The 23,790-nt window shown below is 36.6% G+C and overlaps 2 protein-coding genes, 1 long non-coding RNA gene and 2 other non-coding genes across 6 annotated transcripts in view; 4 read left to right on the forward strand and 1 right to left on the reverse strand.

Moving 5' to 3' along the window:
• The first annotated feature begins 1,075 nt into the window (after positions 1-1,075).
• On the forward strand, positions 1,076-21,167 carry eIF4B (eukaryotic translation initiation factor 4B). Of its 2 annotated transcripts, none has more exons than XM_089694971.1 (14): positions 1,076-1,165; positions 1,632-1,742; positions 3,138-3,328; positions 4,934-5,041; positions 5,428-5,519; positions 6,667-6,833; positions 13,763-13,874; positions 14,467-14,559; positions 14,909-14,979; positions 16,484-16,622; positions 18,606-18,690; positions 18,821-18,860; positions 19,016-19,371; positions 19,983-21,167. In XM_089694971.1, exons 1-14 carry the CDS (start codon positions 1,153-1,155, stop codon positions 20,043-20,045), a joined length of 1,641 nt encoding a protein of 546 aa, XP_089551097.1. In that variant the 5' UTR covers positions 1,076-1,152; the 3' UTR covers positions 20,046-21,167. The 2 variants fall into 2 exon arrangements, with proteins under 2 accessions (XP_089551097.1, XP_089551098.1); XM_089694972.1 differs by having other exon boundaries at positions 13,763-13,862.
• Positions 1,831-2,129, forward strand: LOC149488346 (Nuclear RNase P). Its single transcript, XR_016315676.1, has one exon.
• LOC149488347 (Nuclear RNase P) lies at positions 7,347-7,698 on the forward strand. Its single transcript, XR_016315675.1, has one exon.
• LOC149488348 (uncharacterized) lies at positions 10,906-12,901 on the forward strand. Its single transcript, XM_089695035.1, has 2 exons — positions 10,906-11,124; positions 12,075-12,901. The coding sequence occupies exons 1-2, from the start codon at positions 10,923-10,925 to the stop codon at positions 12,839-12,841; spliced, it is 969 nt and encodes a 322-aa protein (XP_089551161.1). The 5' UTR covers positions 10,906-10,922; the 3' UTR covers positions 12,842-12,901.
• A 2,486-nt stretch (positions 21,168-23,653) lies between the features above and the next one.
• LOC149488349 (uncharacterized) overlaps positions 23,654-23,790 on the reverse strand; it is a 97,840-nt gene continuing 97,703 nt past the window's right edge. The window contains exon 2 of the long non-coding RNA XR_016315588.1: positions 23,654-23,780. This is a non-coding gene — a long non-coding RNA (uncharacterized LOC149488349). The remainder of the gene's footprint in view (positions 23,781-23,790) is intronic.

Raw genomic sequence — 23,790 nt, forward strand, 5'->3', positions numbered from 1 at the left:
TCGTGTGGCAGCGTAAGTACCTACGCTGGCGGCGGCATCGCGCGACATCAAAGGCGATTCCTTACTGTAGGAAATAATATTGTAATACTGTGGGTTAACGGTCGGCAAACCATCTGACGAGTGAATAGGCATGACGAAAGATTTTGAAATCCTCTTCCATAATGTGTGTATACGTTTACTATACAAGAAAAACCCTATATTTCGGTAATATACTTAAATTTAACGAAGATAAAAGCCATTTTCCAAAAAATATTTATCAACTGTGCCAAAACAGCTCGCAGGTGTCATGGCGTAGGCGTGACGTCACACTTTGGTAAATACGTAATTATTTGTACGCATTGCGAAGAAAATTAAAAAAATATTTATTTAATATGTGTTATAGAAACGAATTTCAAAGTTTATAAGTGGTGTGCAGTATTGCAATGTGAATCCACATAAAAATAATGCTCAAAAATGTGTTAGTAATTATTTTAAGCGAGAAAATAATAAGAAATGATTGTAAGTATAAAGTTGGCGCGGAGAACCCCGAACCATGTATTCGTGAATTTGCAATTATATTTCTGTTCTGAGTCGATAAAGCATACGTGAAACAATAGAAAATAAATAAAAATGCGTATTCTCAACATATTCATAACAACAAAAAACATCTGACGTGAGTTGTTTACTTAAGCGTGACGTCACGCGTGTTTTAGTCAAAATGGCCAACTGCAGTATTTCAATGTTTTATTTTATTGATAATCTCATTAATCTTAATGTTTTTAAGATTTCTAAGTCACTATATGTAATTTATCTATTATACATTTTCCCTTAAAAACACTAATACGATCATTTATGGATACTGTCGTCATGCCTATGCTCTAAGTTTGACAGTGTCATCCAACGCCCAAAAAGCCCGTATTCTGTACTGTAAATTACTTTACTCAAGATATAAATAAATAAGCAGAAAGATTAGTTTAAAAAACGATTTGCTTTTTCTATTTTACTACATTGTAAGTTATTTTTTGTTTAATAAATAGGTGGTTTTAAATAATTATTTATTATATATTTATTACTAATGGTAGCACTGGTTACAATATTTTATAAAACTGGCAACAGAAGTTTGACTGCAGACAGATAATTAATCAATGGCAACACTGGCCCCAGCCTTGTAATATGGCCGCTACAGGTTAGTACTATTAATTTTGTCACATGAAAAACCTTGATTTTTTAGTGAATTTTAAGAGTTTTTTACGCTTTTAATGCATGATTTTTGTTGCCAAGTATTTAGGTTATGTAAATAAACAAATTTCATAGGTAAGAAAAATAGATTACATTGCTAACGTGTCATCTATTCACCTCTGCAGACGTTTGGATTTACCGCGTGGCCACATTTTTTAACTTTTCGTTCTAAGTTCTTTTTATTAATTTGTACGAACCTCTATGTTTAACTCATATTTTGCTACGAAACATTAAAAAGACTGTGAAATGCTATAATCCTTGTGTCCTTACCTTACCATTAATAACCGCTTCCAAAATCGGAGTAGGTCGTTCACTTACAATGCGTCATCATTTCATGCACTCTGGTTACAGTTTCGAGTAGCATTCGTACTGTATATAACCAAAACATATTGCTTACCACATATTTGTTGCAGGCAAGAAGACCAAAAAGCCAAAATGGGTCAAAGCCAACATCACAGACATTATTGCCGAGCCCACGACAATTGCCACAGCAAATAGCTGGGCCGATCCAGAAAATGAAGAACGTAAGTGCCAAGTTTTTCATAGTCAAGTGTAATTTTCCTCTTACTTGTAAAAATGTAAACCCTATGATGATACAGGGGTAATGGCAAGCCAATGTTAATCTCGTACTTGGGGTGCACATTCAGAGTGTTAGTCACTCTCTTCACCCCGGGAAGGTCTGAGCAAAGGTCAATTGTGTTTCCTTTACATTCTAGCCGGATGCTTCCATTATATGGAAGGTGGGGAGACCAGAAATCACAGTATAATGTCAAGCCTATGATGCTCAGCAAGTTCGCTGTAGTGGAGGTGTGGGCATTATTACTGTTGGAATTTCCCACGACTTGCACTTTTAGCATAATCTACGAGATGACTACATGGTCATAACTCAATTCAGACTAGTCTTTCATTGGCTTGCTCCCCAATATACTGAGGGTTGTAGATTAATCAAGCATAAATTCTTACTATATTGTTTGATAATATAATTTAAATTATTGTGTCAAAAATTATAATGTTTGAAATTATTTATTTAATGATTATCATTTTTACTGATTTAACACAATACAAAATTGCAGGAGCATTAAATGATAAACAAATATCAAACATCTTCATGATAATATTTAAGTATATCTATGATGAAATTTTCCATTACCTTTCACCATGAGTTACAATATGATCACTGAAAGAAAATTTTCTTTTAATTTAAGAATGTCATTATTAAATTAAAGCCATACAAAGCATACAAATTCCAGTTGCAACATTGGCTTTTTTTATTGGCCACCAAAGATTATTCTTGATGCAATTAAAAAAAACTGCTGATGTATACAGTTTAATAATGAGAATTAATGGAAAACCTTATTAATTTTTAGAAAATTAACTTACTTACTTCAATACTGATCCATATATTTCAGATATTAGTTGAAAGCAAACATTGTAATTTGTTTTATATATTTACACATAACAAGGGTTATATTTTGTTTGTAACACTAACACAATTCAGCATAATTTCATTTGACGATAAAAATAATATCTCTACTATTTACTTTGCCAACAACACAATATTCAAACATCCTTAGTCTACAAATGCTATACAAAACACTACAAATAGTCTATTAACACCATAGAGATCTAGAGAGATGCCAATCGCTTGCGCTGAGTACGAAACCGTGTCTCATTACAAATTTACGCACACAACTGCAGTAAACAAAATCAAAACAATACTTCGCGTTGTGTGCGTGTCATCACACAAAAATATGAGAGCGACTATTCGTTCGCACACTAGATTGTAAGTGACGTACGTATACAGCACGACTACAGCTTGTTCTTTTTTTGGGCATATTACTGCGACACCGGCCCCGCCCCCTAACCATATCTCCCTTTAGTTTCTGTGATCTGTGATTAACACCTATTAATCTATCTAGCAAGCTATGGCCACTCGGGGTCCCGTGCGCGCACACAGGTGGTGCTCCCGTCCGCGTCCCGCGCAGCCCGCGGCGGGCTCGCGGTCGACGACGAGAGCATCCCCAAGCGGCCCCCGTACATCGCTCATATATCCAACTTGCCATATGATGTCGATGATAGCGCCATTTCTGACCTGTTTGAAGGACTTAAGGTAAGTTTGCTAGTCCCAAATTCAAATATATTTGCTTATTACTTTTTTTCAACAACTACAATATTGTATACTTTATACAATGGTAATTAAATATCAAATTTCTTATCTATTTGTTCATACATTGCTATATTTTCCATGAAAGTATGATAATATGCCATCCAATAGAAGGTCCTACTAAAACAACCAGTGGTTTATCTTCCATAAGAAAAATGAAAATAAGATTTTGGTCATTCAGACAATTTTAATTTTTAGGGTTCCGTAGCCAAAATGGCAAAAACGGAACCCTTATAGTTTCGTCATGTCCGTCTGTCCGTCTGTCCGTCTGTCCGTCTGTCACAGCCGATTTACTCGGAAACTATAAGTACTACAGTGATGAAATTTGATGGGAATATGTGTTGTATGAACCGCTACAAAAATATGACACTAAATAGTAAAAAAAAGAATTGGGGGTGGGGCCCCCCATACATGTAACTGAGGGATGAAATTTTTTTTTTCGATGTACATACCCGTGTGGGGTATCAATGGAAAGGTCTTTTAAAATGATATAAAGTTTTCTAAAAAACATTTTTCTTAAAGTGAACGGTTTTTGAGATATCAGCTCTCAAAGTCGTAAAAAGTATGTCCCCCCCCTCTATTTTTATAACTACGGGGTATAAAATTCTAAAAAAAATAGAGGTGATGCATGCTAATTAACTCTTTCAACGATTTTTGGTTTGATCAAAGTATCTCTTATAGTTTTTGAGATAGGTTGATTTAACTGTAATTTATTATATTTGCTGCTACGGAACCCTTTGTGCGCGAGCCCGACTCGCACTTGGCCGGTTTTATAAATAATTTTGAAGAATAATTGCAATAAAAAGTTATTATTTATATGTTATATTTAATTATAGTCATGTGTTTAAGTGATTATATTCTTACAATTACTCACATTAAAATGTACTTGTCTACAACTCTAGAAGAACAGGTTTCACCTTAAATCATGAAGACTTACAGTAGAAGGTTAAGACTTTAATCTTATACATTTTACATCTTATTTTCTTCTGACTTGATTGTTATAAATAATTTTGATTAGATTATTCTTTGCCAAGTATTATCACAATAAATAATATGAAACTAAGCAATTTATTTTATAATCTTATATATAAAAATGAATCGCAAAATGTGTTGGTAAGCGCATAACTCGAGAACGGCTGAACCGATTTCGATAATTCTTTTTTTATTATATTCCTTGAAGTACGAGGATGGTTTTTACGTAGAGAAAACGTAAATATGTACCACGGGCGAAGCCGGGGCGGACCGCTAGTTTTAGCATAAAAATTATAGCAACTGAAAACATAATATGTACCACAATGTGTATTATCAAATTTTCAATATTTTTGCAGTTTTGTTTGATTAAATGTTATATTAATAGCTTTCCGCCAGCGGCTTCGCCCGCTTTGTCTAAAACCTAATAAATTATATACTAAAACCTTCCTCTTAAATCACTCTATTTATTACAAAAAACTGCATCAAAATCCGTTGCGTAGTTTTAAAGATTTAAGCATACATAGGGACAGAAAAAGCGAATTGTTTTATACTATGTAGTGATGTTTATTATTGTTACAGATATCCAACTTGAGACTGCCAAGAGAGGGAGACAGATTAAAAGGTTTTGGTTATATAGACTTTGAAGACAGGGAGAGCCTTGTCAATGCCATGAACATATCTGACCTTGTGAGTTATATTCTTTATACAATACAGACATTTATTTATAAATTTGAAGAATGACATTTTTTACTCCATTTTTTTTCTTTTTGTTTGAACTTTCACTTTCTTGTATGTATGTAAAAACAATGTATGGAATAAATTCCTGTAATATGTAATACATTTATCTGTTTAGCAACCTTTAATCTGCTATTATTTTTATTGTAATTTTTTCTTTTTATGTTCTTATTTGTAATACTTGAAACAAGTTATATAAGCTATATTGAAACATTCAAATCAAAGTTTTAAAAGTACACAATTTCCTTGGAAAACAAACAATAAGGTTTCTCAAATATAATAACATCTCAGCGAGCGTTGACAAAGAAAGTTGCAAATAAATATTGTTTGCTCAACAGACAATAGGGGGCAGAAGGATAAGAATAGAAGTGTACACAAAGGAGAATGATCGCCGCGGCATGGGCAGGAGCGGCCGATCCGATCGCGACAGGTAAAATTTGTGTTATTTTAGGTATAAATATTGTTGTATTATGTATACTGTATATTTACTTCAAATGATTATTGTTATACTCTGTCCATTATATTATTTGCTTTTTGACAGCTTCACGCCTATGAAGGATTGTATTGTCTATGTTTAAATGTCATACAAATAATTATCGTTCTTCATGGACAGGTCCCGCCCACTTAGTGATGTCTACACAGAATTATTCAATGATGGGTCGATAGATTATAATAATCGATAGAAATACTCTGTAAAATATATCCGATGCAGAAAAACTCTTATATTATGTTATATAATTTAAACGTAAAGACAACCAAATTGTAAGATAGAAACCAATAAATAATAAAATATTAGTTTAATTTAGTTTTAACATACAATGCATAGATATGTGGTCTTATTATTACATATCTTATTAGTACGTTTACGTTGTAATTATTATTTACGTACCTGATTCGATTTATGATAATATTTTTAATTTATAATTGAAATGGTATCACAATCGATAATCTTTTGAACATCACTTCTGGTATCACCCGTCGAGCTGTCAAAAAGCAATTCTTATAGTGGACAGACTATAGTAAAAATATGTGATATGGAAGACTGAGAAGCTTTAAAACATAATAGAAAATGTGGGATATAAAGGAAATTATGTTTGAAAATGATGTAATAATAAGTGAGGTATAGGAAAGTAAAATTGAAACCAATGTATTCCTTGGCATGTTTTCACTTTTCAGTGACTTTGTTGCATATATTCGATATTTTTTTAGTTACCTGTAATTTCCCACATTCAGAACAACTATTGAAATTTTTTTATCTTCATTTGCGCACTCAATATCTGACAAAACTCAGGAATATCTATCTATATATTATATAAAACTCAAAGGTGACTGATATAGTGATCTATCAACGCACAGCGCAAACCACTGGACGTATCGGGCTGAAATTTGGCATGCAGGTAGATGTTAAGACGTAGGCATCCGCTAAGAAAGGATTTCCCGAAATTCTTGCGGGAATGGGGAAATACGGGGATGCACGTACAAAGTCGTAGACGGAAGCTAGTTTCTCCATAAATACTTATACGTTATCCTTACAAATATGTTATTCTTATCCCCATTGTTAATTCTCATTGTGACAGAGAATACGATCCAGAGCGCACGATGGGCGACTGGCGTTCTGGTCCCCGCGCGGTGCCGGAGCCGTCACGGGCGCGACCAGCCGACCGTGACAACCGCGACATGGGCCGCGACCGTGACATGGGCCGTGACCGCGATATGGGCCGCGACCGTGACCGTGAGCGGGACTGTGAGTACTCTCTTTATACTTGAATAGCAGCGCGTCCCAGAATTAATGAAATAGCCTGTTACCTTCTCATAATGTAGCTTTTATTAGTGAAAAAATTGAAAAATCGGTTCAGTACTTTTGGACCCTATTCAATACATAAAAATATTATTTTAATTAAATTGTAGAGCAAGTTAACATTTTATAGACTAAATATTAAATTCTTTACAATTTACCACATGTCATGGTATATTGTAGAATAAAATAACATAACATGAAGGACCTTGGATAATTACTTGAAAATATTTCAAGTTGTTTTATTTTTAATTGGAATTCATACATTAAGATGTGAAGGAATGTTGGCAATTATGTTATCATGCACTTTCTTCAGCATAAAAATGTTTATATGGCTATTTCTCAAATAAACTGAAACGGAAAATTACTATGCAGTATAATAGTTACTACTTAATTGATAGATTTTTATATCTAAGAATCACATAGTGTCACGATGATGTAAATAGTGAGTGTGGTTTTGGGTGAGCTGTAATGTCACACTTGGGACACACATACAGAGTACAATTATCAACAACAATTATATTTGTATAGAAAAAAATCGTGCTCATTGCATTTTTTGTTGATAATTCATAGTTACTCGCTATGTCTCGGGAAGGTCTGAGTAAAGGTCGTAGGTGCGTTGTGGTCACCATTAGAACTCTCTAGAAGGGAGCGGTGTTCACAACACTGACAGGGAGACCAGAAATACCAATCGTATGGCTAGTCGAGGTTAGATGTGGCTGTACTGATTGTTGAAAATTCCTGTGACCAGCATTTTTAGTTCAATCTGTGACGCGGGTCGCCCGTAACTCGATTCAGACTAGTCTACAGCTCACTCGAGCCACATTCACTCTGAGTGACCTATTATTATAAATACTAGTTGTGGAACATGGAAAATTTATGGCTTATTAGCATATGTTGAATGTCATGTGATGAATAAATACATAATATTATATGTAAGGAGTTTGAATATTTTAGATTTTTGGCAACGATAATAGCTGATACTGATGATCTTTTAAGGGCTGATTTTTCAATCCTTGGTTAAAACTTATTCGTCCAAAAATGTATAAAACTACCATTTTAAAAACGTATTCTTAGAGCCCCCGCAGACCACAGACTTTTTATCGGCAGATAGTTTGGTCGGGCACTTAATCAGTACGCAGATGTAAGCAAATGCGCACACTATGACGATTAGGTATCGGCCGATAAACAAGTTTGATGGGCTTCCCGATTCAATTCAAACTATACTGTCGGCAAACTATCGGCCGACTGTATAATCAGTATTGGCTCCCTACCACACGCGCAAACACGACGATTTTTTAGTCGGCCGACTAGGCCAATAGTTCAGTTCGCTCCGAGCTTTGACAGCGAATGGTCAACCGCGCGTGTTTTGTAAAATGGCGTCGCTCAATTCTCAGTCGCTTATTTCGGAATTTTCGATCGTAACTTTGATCGAGGAAGTCGAAAAACGCCCTCCACTTTATAAGAAAGACTTAAAAGAGTAGGTACTCTGTATTTGACAAGTTGGTTGAAGCTAGTTATGCTCATTCGATAAAAGGCGAAAATTTTTTCGGGTAATGGAGTAATTTGGAATGCATAGTGTAAAATTTTCCATTTTAATCTATCACTAAAGATAGGATGCACCCAATACTCTCGGGCTCTCTTTTTAATTTTCCTCCTCCGGTGTATGAGAGCAATAATAACAATTCTATACAATGTTTTATTAATTTTCATTGTGCGGTGCGACCACTCTTTTCAACAGTTGGTTAGAAACTAGCAAATAGTCGGCAGACTGTTGGATAGTTTGCGCACTCATAACCGACTGAACTGTTTAGTTGGCTCGGTGTGCGTACTAGCAGGCCAACCCGACTAAACTATCGGCCGATAAAAAGTCTGTGGTCTGCGGGGGCTCTAAGAGCCCCCGCAGACCACAGACTTTTTATCTGCAGATAGTTTGGTCGGGCTCTTAGAGCCCCCGCAGACCACAGACTTTTTATCGGCCGATAGTTTAGTCGGGTTGGCCTGCTAGTACGCACACCGAGCCAACTAAACAGTTCAGTCGGTTATGAGTGCGCAAACTATCCAACAGTCTGCCGACTATTTGCTAGTTTCTAACCAACTGTTGAAAAGAGTGGTCACACCGCACAATGAAAATTAATAAAACATTGTATAGAATTGTTATTATTGCTCTCATACACCGGAGGAGGAAAATTAAAAAGAGAGCCCGAGAGTATTGGGTGCATCCTATCTTTAGTGATAGATTAAAATGGAAAATTTTACACTATGCATTCCAAATTACTCCATTACCCGAAAAAATTTTCGCCTTTTATCGAATGAGCATAACTAGCTTCAACCAACTTGTCAAATACAGAGTACCTACTCTTTTAAGTCTTTCTTATAAAGTGGAGGGCGTTTTTCGACTTCCTCGATCAAAGTTACGATCGAAAATTCCGAAATAAGCGACTGAGAATTGAGCGACGCCATTTTACAAAACATGCGCGGCCGACCATTCGCTGTCAAAGCTCGGAGCGAACTGAACTATTGGCCTAGTCGGCCGACTAAAAAATCGTCGTGTTTGCGCGTGTGGTAGGGAGCCAATACTGATTATACAGTCGGCCGATAGTTTGCCGACAGTATAGTTTGAATTGAATCTGGAAGCCCATCAAACTTGTTTATCGGCCGATACCTAATCGTCATAGTGTGCGCATTTGCTTATATCTGCGTACTGATTAAGAGCCCCCGCAGACCACAGACTTTTTATCGGCAGATAGTTTGGTCGGGCTCTTAATCAGTACGCAGATATAAGCAAATGCGCACACTATGACGATTAGGTATCGGCCGATAAACAAGTTTGATGGGCTTCCCGATTCAATTCAAACTATACTGTCGGCAAACTATCGGCCGACTGTATAATCAGTATTGGCTCCCTACCACACGCGCAAACACGACGATTTTTTAGTCGGCCGACTAGGCCAATAGTTCAGTTCGCTCCGAGCTTTGACAGCGAATGGTCGGCCGCGCATGTTTTGTAAAATGGCGTCGCTCAATTCTCAGTCGCTTATTTCGGAATTTTCGATCGTAACTTTGATCGAGGAAGTCGAAAAACGCCCTCCACTTTATAAGAAAGACTTAAAAGAGTAGGTACTCTGTATTTGACAAGTTGGTTGAAGCTAGTTATGCTCATTCGATAAAAGGCGAAAATTTTTTCGGGTAATGGAGTAATTTGGAATGCATAGTGTAAAATTTTCCATTTTAATCTATCACTAAAGATAGGATGCACCCAATACTCTCGGGCTCTCTTTTTAATTTTCCTCCTCCGGTGTATGAGAGCAATAATAACAATTCTATACAATGTTTTATTAATTTTCATTGTGCGGTGTGACCACTCTTTTCAACAGTTGGTTAGAAACTAGCAAATAGTCGGCAGACTGTTGGATAGTTTGCGCACTCATAACCGACTGAACTGTTTAGTTGGCTCGGTGTGCGTACTAGCAGGCCAACCCGACTAAACTATCGGCCGATAAAAAGTCTGTGGTCTGCGGGGGCTCTAAGAGCCCGACCAAACTATCTGCCGATAAAAAGTCTGTGGTCTGCGGGGGCTCTTAATCAGTACGCAGATGTAAGCAAATGCGCACACTATGACGATTAGGTATCGGCCGATAAACAAGTTTGATGGGCTTCCCGATTCAATTCAAACTAAACTGTCGGTAAACTATCGGCCGACTGTATAATCATTATTGACTCCCTACCACACGCGCACACACGACGATTTTTTAGTCGGCCGACTAAGCCGATAGTTCAGTTCGCTCCGAGCTTTGACAGCGAATGGTCGGCCGCGCGTGTAAAATGGTATGGGAGACATGCATAGAGTATTTATATATCATATTGTGTACAAGCCGGCGCATTCTTTTTCTTAATCAGAGCGCATTCTAAATTTCAATTTCAAAATTAGAATTCTGATTGGTTTTGTTTTTGGTCGATTTTTGTATAAATACGGGTATTGTGTGCAAATAAAATTATTACAATCCGAAACGTCTTTGAGTTTACAACCCCTCTACAATGGCGTCACTTTCTCAGTCGCTTATTTCGGAATCTTCGATCATTACTTTGATCGAGGAAGTCGAAAAACGCCCTGCACTTTACAAGAAAAATCTAAAAGAGTACTGTGATGTAAATGTAAAGAAAAAACTGTGGGAGGAAGTTTGCGAAGCTGTTGTTCCTGATTGGAATGAGCTTAGTGCTCAAAATAAAACAAATCAAGGTACGATACATTTTTATTTATTTACATTACACTTTATTATATTGACACGGAATTGAGCCTGCAGGAGATATAAAGTATGACGACATGTATTGCCGAACATTATTCATATTATTTCTTCCTCGGTTATTTCCATTTGTATTGAAGTTATTCATGGTACAACTGTAGAGAGTGTCTTTAAAATGTATTCCATCTTTGATTCGTACATAATTGTGTAGGACACAGCAAGCTTTAATAATTTTAACACAAAAATTGATATTTACGTCAATTGGACGGTGAAAAATACGCCATTTATTAGCTAGAATCCCGAAAGTACATTCAACCATGCGTCGAGCTCTTGTATGTCTATAGTTGAAAATTCGCTTGGTGTAGTTTAAATTTCTTTTTGCATAAGGGCGTAATATATGATTTCCAAGTCCAAACGCTTCATCGCCTACGACTGAGAATGGAATAACATCTCCGACATCATCATTAGGCAATTGCCTTCCAAAAGGAATATTTAGTCGATTCTCGGAAAGCCGTTTACCCATTTCTGATGTTTTAAATATTTCCGAATCACTAGCTGTTCCATAAGAACCAACATCAATGTACACAAATTTATAATCGGCATCTGTCCAAGCCATCAAAACGCAGGAGAAGAACTTTTTGTAGTTAAAATATGATGAACCGGAATGTTCTGGCTGTATCATCCGTATATGTTTGCCATCGATCGCTCCAATGATGTTTGGAAAATTTGTGCGACTATAGAATTCGTCTGCTATTTCAATCCAGTCATCTTCTAGTTTGGTTGGCATATATAACGGTTGAAGCATATTCCATATTTGCTCACATGTACTTTTTGTAATATCTCGTATTGTAGAAGCTCCCATCAGATAATCAAAAGACAATGAATTGAAACTTGCTCCAGTAGCCAGATACCTGTAATGAATTAATTATATTTTATTATTTTTCAGGCCGCGATATACAAAAAAAATGGGCCAATTTACGGACTTGCTTTCGCCGAGAATTAAATGCACAAAAGAACACAAAGTCGGGGCAGGCTTCGGTCAAGAGGCGTAAATACGTATACTTTGAACAATTATTATTTTTACTTCCATGCATGGAAAATCGTCAAACGGAAGGTAACCTGAACCTGGCCCAGGATACTTCAGAAAATGCGGAAGATGATGAAGAAACTGCTCCATCCGCTTCCGCACCTTCCGCACCTCCTCGCCAGAAGAAAACTCGTGTTTCGAAGAATACGGATTTGGATGAAGCAATATTAAAAGCATTAAATGAGACTAATGTTGATGAAGATGTAAACTTTGCATTGTCTCTTGTCCCATCACTCAAAAATTTAACCGCAGATGAAAAACTCGATGCTAAGATTAGTATTCTTAACGTATTTAAACAGATACGACTTGGTAGGCGTGTTCAGCCTCTTTCTCAACCAACATACACCATACTGCAACAACCCCTAAACTCTTTTCCTGTTTACCAACGAGGGACTAACATCTTGCCGCCACAACAACAATTACAGGCTTATGCATCCGGTTCTACACCATCCCCCACTTTCTTGCCGCCACAACAACAATCTCAGGCTTATACATCCGGTTCTACACCATCCCCCACTATACCACAAACAACCATTCAAAATGTTTCATCACCAGCTGATTCCAACATGTCAGCCGAGTCATATTATACAAATTTTTCAGAAGATTCCCAAATATACGACTTGTAAACTTGGCATTTGAATTATAATAAATAATTAAAAATATGTTTTGTGGTTTATCTTACCTTATCGTAACGCTCAATCTCTCCTCCACAGGTATAGATAGTCTTAAATTTGTATCCTCCTTCGCTATTCCTGGTCCAATTAATTTGACAAGTTGGTTGAAGCTAGTTATGCTCATTCGATAAAAGGCGAAAAATTTTTCCGGGTAATCGAGTAATTTGGAATGCATAGTGTAAAATTTTCCATTTAATAATCTATCACTAAAGATAGGATGCACCCAATACTCTCGAGCTCTCTTTTTAATTTTCCTCCTCCGGTGTATGAGAGCAATAATAACAATTCTATGCAATGTTTTATTAATTTTCATTGTGCGGTGCGACCACTCTTTTCAACGGTTGGTTAGAAACTAGCAAATAGTCGGCAGACTGTTGGATAGTTTGCGCACTCATAACCGACTGAACTGTTTAGTTGAACCGGTGTGCGTACTAGCAGGCCAACCCGACTAAACTATCGGCCGATAAAAAGTCTGTGGTCTGCGGGGGCTCTAATTGCCCGTATTTGACAGTTTACGTGACATTTTAATATTATCGTGTAATACTTTATTGGACGGATAAGTTTATGCCCTAAGATACTTATGCTCGCAGATTGATCATAGTGGCAGTTATCACTGCATTTCTTGCACAATAGCTTTTAAATATGTTTTACTATATTTTTTGTCTCGATGAATAATCAATAGCTTAAAAATTAATGACAAAAATAACCAACCCAACCCAACTTTACAATTTTGTATTTTCTCATTGACATACAATTTTCGATGTTCCATTACTACTGTATTTCCTCAACGTAGAAGAAACCATCAAGAAAATCACCAAACATAACCTTTAAAAGTACAAATACATAAAACATGTGTTTTCCACATAATGTCAGCGAGCGCGGACAACAAGCCGGGCGCGTGGCGTGACGCCGAGCGGCCCGCGGAGCCGCCGCGCACGCCCTACGGAGGGCGGGACTCGTACGGCAGAGATCGGTATGCGGATAGGTAATATCCTAATATAAACTCACACAAACATACATAAACAATACATATTAATATTATAAATGTCATGCCGGAATAGTTAAATGGGATAATATTTATTTTGTTGTTCATGAATACACCTTTAAACTATCCAATTTGCACAATAAACTACAATTAAAGTTGTTCGGATTTTATTTGTAGATAGATTATATCTTTTTGTGCTAAATTAAAGAGGTTAACAAGACACCGTGTTACATTATTTATATGTTATTCGGTCGCTATATACCAACATTATTTTATCGCAATCATAAACTATTATCTCTCACATAAAGTATAATTAATGTTTTAAATAAACAGTTTAATATTTCGCGGTTTTACCGGCAGTGCTCCGCTCCTGTTGGCCTTAGCGTGAATATATAAGCCTATAGCCTTCCTCGATAAATGGACTATCTTACTACGAAAGAGTTATTTTAAATCGGACTAGTAGTTCCCGAGATTAGCGCGTTCAAACAAACAAGCTCTTCAGCTTTATAATGTTAGTATACATTATCAAGTTATTGAAGCAAATAAACGATTTTTATTGATTTTTTGTTAAAATTGTAATATGTATTGTCAGAGAGCCGCGAGGTTACGGTCGCGACGGTGAAAGGAGCGGGTACGGCGGCCGAGACGGGTTCCGGACCGCTGAGAGAGAGGGCGGCGGCTTTAGGTAAATACCTTCCATTTATGTAATTTAGATTTGTCTTTACCTGTATTGAAATAAATTGAATTTTTTTAGTTTGATACTAATAAGTTCTTAGATCTATGTTAGGAGTAATATACTATCTTATTTACAAAAATCTTATCCGAATTAAACAAAATTTAAATTTGATCACATCCCAGACACAGCATCAGCTTTCTAATAAAAAAATAATTATCAAAATCGGTTCACCCACTCAAAAGTTCTGAGTAATGTTGAATTGAGAATCTCCTCCTTTTTTTGAAGTCGGTTAAAAGTCGGTCATATGCTATTTTATTTTACATTCTGTGTTATATTCATTCGATAATAATTGTTACAGCCGTGACAGCAGAGGGTTCGGCAGTAGAGGATTTGGAGATCGGGATCGAGAGAGGGATCCGCCTAGAGAAGGTAATTAATTAATTCATAATGTTTGACACCTTACAATTACATTTTTTGTGTATATTCATTTCATTATTTATAATTTAGTAGCTTTTCGCCCGCGTTTTTAAAGGAAAACCCGCAGAGTTCCCGTTCCCGTGGGATTTCCGGGATAAAACCTATCCTATGTGTTAATCCAAGTTACCCTCTGTATGTGTGCTAAATTTCATTATAATCGGTTCAGTTGTTTATGCGTGAAAACCATACATACATACAAACCTTTCCTCTTTATAATATTATATATATAAGATAGAATAATAGATAAAATAATAATAATAAATAGAAATAGATAATAGGTAGATAATAGAATAATAGATATAGGTAGACAATAGATTCGCATCTGTTTACCTGTTTTAACCCATTGAGCCCCAAACGGCCCGATTGGTCCACGACACAATAGATTTTCTATTGTGTTTGTGATTCCGGGGCCTGAGTTATAGTCCGGGATACATCGCCCATTTTTGCAAGTGATTACTATCAAGCTAATTTTTCGTGAGTAGCTTTATTTTGATTAGATGCCCAATAATTTCATGTACAAAACTCTCGATTGTGGTAGCTACCAGAGGAAACAAGGATAAAATATTTTGATTTGATGGTTCTCAAATATTAATTACTAAGTGAATGTTTTTTTTTTGTTCAATCTCAAGATAATTATCTAAATTATTCGAAAAAATATTTGTCCTACAAAATCTATGGTTTGATCAAAGAGTCCCCCTTTCCAATGTGTATCGATAACGAAGTCATCATAAATGATTACTAACCAGCAGATTTTTTTATTTTCACTTATTTAATACTTATATAATTCAACAGACATATTGTCCTACAAATTGCGTAATAAATATTTGAGAACCGTCAAATCAAAAATTTTTATCCTTGTTACCTCTGTAAGCTACCACAATCGAGAGTTTCGTACATGAAATTATTGGGCATCTCATCAAAATAAAGCTACTCACAAAAAATTAGCTTGATAGTAATCACTTGCAAAAATGGGCGATGTATCCCCGACTATTATTACAGCACTTTTGTATAAAATAAAATAAAAGAAGCTTATAACCTCTTCTGTTGCATAATTTAACTAATTTTACCCATTGCATAAATAATATAGACACTTGATCTCCATTACACCTATCGGGATAACAGGTTACCGGAAGGTTATCCCACCCCAGCAATCGGAATTCTTCTACTCGTTCGTACGAATTAAAAAAAAAGATTGTGTCTAAGAGTGATCACTTTTACTTAAATAAACAATTTTTAAAATAAACAACGCGTTGTTTATTTTTTAAATAAACAATGCATACTCGTTCAACATTCCTTACAATCCGGGTTGCCTGGAAGAGATTGCTCTTGAGCAATAAGGCCGCCTTTTCGTGCATATGTGCTCGTGTGTTATTATTGTATAAAATTATAGTCGTAAGTTTGTTTGCCCTGGTATATATGTACAATAAAGCATAAATAAATAAACAATTGATTATAGCGGAGAAGCCCCGCGAGCGGCCGAAGCTGAACCTGCTGCCTCGCACAGTGCCGCGCGAGGCCGAGCCCGCGGCCGACGAGCGGCCCAAAGCGGCGCCCGCGGTCTTCGGCGGCGCCAAGCCCGTCGACACCGCTGCCAAGTGAGTGCACTGTACTTTGTATATTATTACAAGCGATCCGCCCCGGCTTCGCCCGCGTTTTCAAAGGAAAACCCGCATAGTTCCCGTTCCCGTGGGATATCCGGGATAAAACCTATCCTATGTGTTAATCCAAGTTACCCTCTATATGTATGCTAAATTTCATTGTAATCGGTTCATTAGTTTTTACGTGAAAGAGTAACAAACATCCATACATCCATACTTACAAACTTTCGCCTTTAAAATAGTATTAAGATTAAGCTATTGCATAGCTTCTATCGCAGGCCTTGAGCGCGGGAACCGAATCCAGAAATTCCGTAACCGTCAATAAGGATATGGACTTGTTCAGGGTTTTGACTTTAACATATACAGTAGGCGCTTGCTAATCCGGCACCGGCAATTTTTCCTCTATGCCGGATTGTCGGAAATGCCGGATTATCGAATTAGTATAGGAAATAAGACTTCATATTTAAGTTGTATTTATTACTAGCTTCCGCCCGCGACTCCGTCCGCGCGGATGTCGGTCTTCGCGTGGATGGTTTATTTCTCCATTTTGAGTAACTCTGACAATGACATCTTATAAATATCTATTGGACCCAAATACGGCTAGGCCTATAATAATACGCAACGTGTTCGCGGTTCTACAGAACAACGTCTATGGATAAAACTGAAAAATTAAGATTAATTTTTTTATACGTATTTTTCCAGGATAAAAAGTATCCTTTTTTACGCCCAGGATAATAAGGTATAATTATACCAAGTTTCATCGAAATCTAACCGTTAGTTTTTACGTGATGCCTGAACATACAGACAGACAGACAGACAGACAGACAGACAGACAAAAATTTTTTTAATCACATATTTGGGTTTGGTGTCGATCCAGTAACACCCCCTGCTATTTATTTTTTCAATATTTTCAATGTACAGAATTGACCCTTCTACAGATTTATTATATGTATAGATATATTATATTCATAGTAAGTTGAATTTATTATAAAAAAAAATACATAAATTAATTAAAATATTAATTAATTATGTATTAAAATTACATATTAGGTTCATCTTTTGTGACGTTTTCGTTCAGTAATCCGGCGTTAAGCTATGTAAAATGCCGGATTATAGAGCGGGCTGTCTGAGTCCCGAAGTGCCGGACTACTGAGCGTGCCGGATTGGCGAGCGCCGGATTATCGAGCGCCTACTGTATATTATTTAACACACAAATAGTTTACTTGTCTTGTACAAGTAGGTAGTAGCTTAGTTTTCTACATATTTTTAAGCTAGCATAGCTTCTATCGCGGGCCTTGAGCGCGGGGACCGAATCCAGAATTTTAGTAACGAAAAACCTCACTCTCCCCACTCCGACGGGCGCGGAGGTGTGGCTTGAAGGCATAGCATGCAATAGCTTTACCGCGGCAGTTCCCGAGTGCCACACGTCTTTTATTATTTCATAATAACAAATAATACGTGCTTTACGTTAAATGATAAGTGATAGTTATAGACTGATAGTAATAGGTGTATTCAGAACACTATTTCTATTGCCATATGTGTTGTAATTAACCAACACAAGCATCGGACACACAAGATGTACTGTGCTAACTGCTATCACAGTATGGATACTGCCAGCTATTTGTTGAAAGCATACTTATAAATGTTTTTGAAATTCTTCATTATTTATGATATTATTTGTTCCTTTACTTATACTGATAATATACGCCATAATATTTTTGCACAAGAACCAATAATTGCGGTTACTTTAATAACTGCGATCGTTGTTGTTTTATACAATTGTGCTAGAATAAAAGTGGGTCTATTAGACACCGTGCTGCGTTCGTACGCAATTTGGTCGCAATACACCGACATATTTATTTAAAACATAATATACATAATGTCATAGCAAATATCAACTAGTTCTCTCAAAAGGAGTAAACAGAGAAGTTTTGATAATAAATACTTAAATTAATAACTAATCATAATATTTCTATCTAGGGAACGTGAGATAGAAGAACGCCTAAGGAAACAGGAAGAAGAATCACGTCGGGCCGCTGACGAAAAGTCGCGCTGGGGACGAAAGGTAAAAGAATAATACACAGATATTATTGCATTTTTTATAAGCAAGCATAAATAATAAAATATTCAATTATGATGAAAATATTGTGTGGTGAAGTTCTTTATTTTATTAAATAAACAATTATCTTTCACAGAATGATCACTCTGGAGACCGTCGCGCCGCGCCTAGACGTGGTAAGTAAAAAATAAAATTTTGTTTTATGAATTCACTGCAAGACAAACAAAACTCAACAGATTAACGTATATAATTTATTATCTAACTACACACCAATGCACTAGATTTCACACATTATTATGACAATTAATTCTATATCATGACTGTTTAACAGACGAGCGTCCGCGCGACACGCGCAGCTACAACCGCGAGCGCCGCGACTACTCGAAGGACGACAAGGACGCGGCACGCGACTACTCTCGCGAGTCGCGCGACAACAGGCGCGACTACTCGCGCGACGCGGAGCACAGGGAAGCGCGCGCGCACAGCGGCGAGCGCGCGCCCAGCCGCGACCGCACGCCCGAGCGGCCGCCGCGCGACTGCGAGCGCGGAGACAGCGGGCCCGAGAGCGGCGGCGAGGGGGGGCGGGGGGAGGGGGGCGAGCGCAACGGCCGCCCGTCCCGCTCGCGCGACCGCCGCGACAGTCTGGACGACAAGCCGCTGCCCAAGCTGAAGGAGCAGGAGAAACCGGTATGCATGTATATGTAGTGTATGTGTATGCATGTATATGTAGTACAAGAAACAGCTGTGAAAAATAGAAGCTGTTTCTCTAAAAATACTACTCACTCTTCACTCTGTACATAATATGTACAGAGTGAAGAGTCTAACTTTGTGCATGGAAACAAACTGAAGCGATTTGCAATGTTACATTGTTGTGATCACCAGTTTAGAAAGTATTTTTATATGAACAGCTTCTATTCTTCACAGCTGTTTCTTACTTAGTATGTGATATTAGCAATAATCATTTTGCACATTAACCAATAATTGCAATTAATTTAATTGTTGCGATCATTGTTTTATATTATAAATTGTGCTAGATCAAAAGTGGGTCTATTAGACACCGTGCTGCGTTTGTACGTAATTCGGTCGCAATACACCGACATTTTTAAAATCATAAATTATAAAATATTAATAGAATGAACCGCTTTTCTTGAGAAAATTAAAAATTGTAAGATTTTATGTTTTGGTCTGAAAGTTCTTTTATTTGTACAGTTCCAAACTTTATTATATCTTAATCTTTAGAAAACATTTTGAAATTTAATTAACTTGCAGTGGATAATATCTATTTTCGTTTGTTACAGAACTTCATAGCATCAAACAAATTTAGCTTCTTAGAAGACGCGGACGACGGCGGCTCAGATTAAGTTCGTCTGTCTGTGTGTCTCATGTGACTCAGTGCTCAGTGTAAATTCACGAGTGACGCCGGCTGCGGCGCTATACAAGTGGTAGCGGCCGGTTTACGTGTATATTAGGGTTTGCTATATGCACATTATGCCTCGAGGTCAGCCCCAGCCTTCATTGTATGCGCAAACTGTGTTTATATCCCCCAAAATCATTGGGACGCTCAATCTATGGAATTTTTGTCACTAATTTATATAGAAAAAATTGGTTGTCTGTAAAGTCGGTTTACTGACGATAGTTGAACTTGACAACGTTCGATTATGCTTCTCTGTCGCTCGTTCCGCGCTCTCGCTTGCACTTCAAGCCTTACATGGAACGCCTCAGAGCGAGGTAACGCCGCATGAGTCATGTTTTTTCGTGCGTGCAGCCGGCTCTATCGAATTATAAGACGTTGTCACGTCAAAAATTCATATTGTCTTTATTACGTGTTGTACAAATTGTATAACAGCAAGCCATCAGCCATGAAATATGTGAAGACAGTTTGTGGAGGGGTACAGTGGAGGCTGGGGCGTTGACCGCGAAATTATTGATGTAAATTTTCTATGGGTTTGTTACATTTATAATGCTGTGTAAACGGTTACCTAGTTTAACTGTGTGGAGCGAAATGCTGATTCCTAATTGATGAACTGATTATCTTCACGGGTGCTCCCTGTCCTCTGTGTATAATGTAAACTGATATTATCCAAGAACATTGTTCAAGTGTTACTCTTTGTCATTTTGCTGCAATGTTGCAACGCTACCAATAGGGAATCTTATTTTTTCTTTATTTTAGATTTGTCTATACTATATTTAGTCGATTTAGATTATTATTAGAATGTTAATTGTATTATTTATCTTTACACTCGAAATTTGTTGAAATCAAATGCTGTTTTGGCTCAATATCGGTTGCCATACTGACGCCCTCTGCGCGCATTCGCTTTCATCAACAAATCGAACCACCATATTTTTATGTTAAGGCTGGTCACAAGAATTTTCGTATTGATCCTATGATGGAGTCCGAAGAAATGTTATTATTTGTAATATCAACAGAATTTGGTACATAATGTCTATTTGTGAATTATAAATAAATTACTCTTTTTACAGCATTTTTTGTTTCATTTATACCGAAAATGTATTTTTGTAATTTTTAAAAGGTCACATTGACAGGATAAATTTACATGTACCCACAAGTCCTTACAAATTAAAATATTAGTGGCATGGAGCTAATTTGGTCAGGCGAACATCAAAACACCAATTTATTAAATTGGGGATTGACCTTTCAATCTTGAATCCATACTAATATTATAAATGCGAAAGTAGCTCTGTCTGTCTGTCTGTTACTCAATCACGCCTAAACTACTGAACCAATTTTCATGAAATTTGGTATGGAGATATTTTGATACCCGAGAAACGACATTACTACGACAGGCTACTTTTATCCCGGGAAAATGACGCAATCCCGGAAATTCCACGGGAACGGGAACTATGCGGGTTTTTCTTTGACTGCGCGGGCGGAAAGCTAGTTAGGTATAAAATGTCTTGTTTCCGTATAGAGTAAGATCCCAGGGCCACCTGACCTGAACTCCTGACTCTGAAGGAAGAAATGTGGACGATTGGATAGTGGCAAAACCGGAGTGGACCGCTAGAGAAATACACAATACGGACTTTGTGCATAACAGAAAAAAAGCAAATTATCCACTTTTATTATGTACGTACATAGCAACTTTGCAACAAAAATTGCGAATTCATTTGACTATGCGATACGAGTTTGGGTTTTTCTAGATCTCCCCGCCACTTCAACGTAGAAATTTTATGTTAAGTTGTCCTAAGTGATTCCTTAATACATCAGCAATAATATTATATCATCAAAACCAGCCGTTCCACAGATTAGCCACTATAAACAGTTAAAAAATGGTTAAAAATTGTAAAATTAATGTTATTTGTGTAACTATATTATGCATATGGATGCATTAAATAATAAATAATAGTTAAAAAAAAAACTAAAAAACACGCTTTTTATAGAAACCGAACTAAAAAATAGAAAAATTATTTATATTCTTTATAATACTAATAAATCTCATACACGTTTTCGGTTACTGAGCACCAATACCTAGTCTACTCCCCTACATAAATCTATACTAATATTATAAAGCTGAAGAGTTTGTTTGTATGTTTGAACGCGCTAATCTCAGGAACTACTGGTCCGATTTGAAAAATTCTTTCGGTGTTAGATAGCCCATTTATCGAGGAAGGCTATAGCTATATATCATCACGCTAAGACCAACAGGAGCCGAACAATGCGGGTAAAACCGCAGGGCACAGCTAGTATTAAATATGAGCAACGGACGAACGTAGACACGGCAAAATAATTAACCTTTTGACCGCCAGAGCAAAAACGCATCGCCGTGCCCTCCACGCCAAGCCACAAATTCAATGAGATAACCTTGAAAATAGTAGGGAGTCCAAAATGTTATCGATAAACATAATAATTCACGTCTGAATATTTGAATAAACAGCTTATAACACAAAAATAATATTTATTTAACCTCATCTCCTACTGTAAAAACTTAAGACCACATTTATAGCAACTATCAACAAAAAAAATCAACCTTTTGAGATACAAAAATACATATAAAATTGCAGCAAGTTACAGCACTATTCTCTATCAGTTACGCCCCATTGGCATGTATACATGCCAATGGCGCGGGCAACCATCCTTTTTTTTATAATCTCTCGCTTCTGATTAGGGATGTGTAGCTGTATATTATTATAACTTATCGAGTTTATTTATTAAGTTTATATGAACTATAGGTATTATTGTGGAGTGTTTATTTGTAAATATCAAAACAACTATTACCTTTAAATAAAGGGAATTGCATTAAAACTACATATTTATTTTCCAATCATTTAGTTTAATACTTGAGTTATTACAAATACTAATTATATGTAGGTACCTATTTAGGTCAATTACCATATTTTATATGACATAGCGACAATTTGTATCATAAGAATATTCTAATAAAGGCACTGATTAGACTTATTAGGTAATAAATTTTGAAAACTGCTCGCTCACTCGCCCGCTACTCGATAAAATATTTTTACAACTTTCCGCACTTAACAACACGGCACGCGCTTACGACGTCACCAGTCCGACATCTATTCATGTACATGGCGCAGAAGGGATTGCATATCGATACTGTGCTAGGGATGCGCATGATTGGCGAAAAGGAAAATATTCAAATCAACAATATCCACAATATAGACAATATGGTATTATACCAAAGAATGTAGTATTTACCTTTTTTCTCAGTGACTAAGCTTATATATTTTTTTTTTGTAGTTATTACAAAAATTAAGCGAATTAGAGTAATTTCGCTGAAATTTTAATGAAGTTACTTGAATATTACACTACATCACTAGTAGGCACGTATACATGTCATTGGCGCGAGAGAACATGCTTTTTTAGCCATTAATTAAGTTATTTTTTGTCATCAAATATTTGAATAACTACTTGGCAATTTTGTTTACTGTGTACAATTATGTAATAACTGGGGATTCAGTTCATAAACTGTATAAATAAAACACGTAAAAGTAAAGGTTTAATATGTTTATTTTGTATTTATCTATGATCTGTTTCTTGGCATGTATAGGTGTCGTTGGCGCACAGGGCACGATTGCGCATGACATCTATAGATGTCATTGGCGTTCAAAAGGTTAAACTTAGTCACA

Source organism: Colias philodice, chromosome 5 (genome assembly GCF_061535455.1).
Source record: "Colias philodice isolate Cphi_HAF_F1 chromosome 5, ilColPhil1 Martin Lab GWU primary, whole genome shotgun sequence".
Lineage (NCBI taxonomy): Eukaryota > Metazoa > Arthropoda > Insecta > Lepidoptera > Pieridae > Colias > Colias philodice.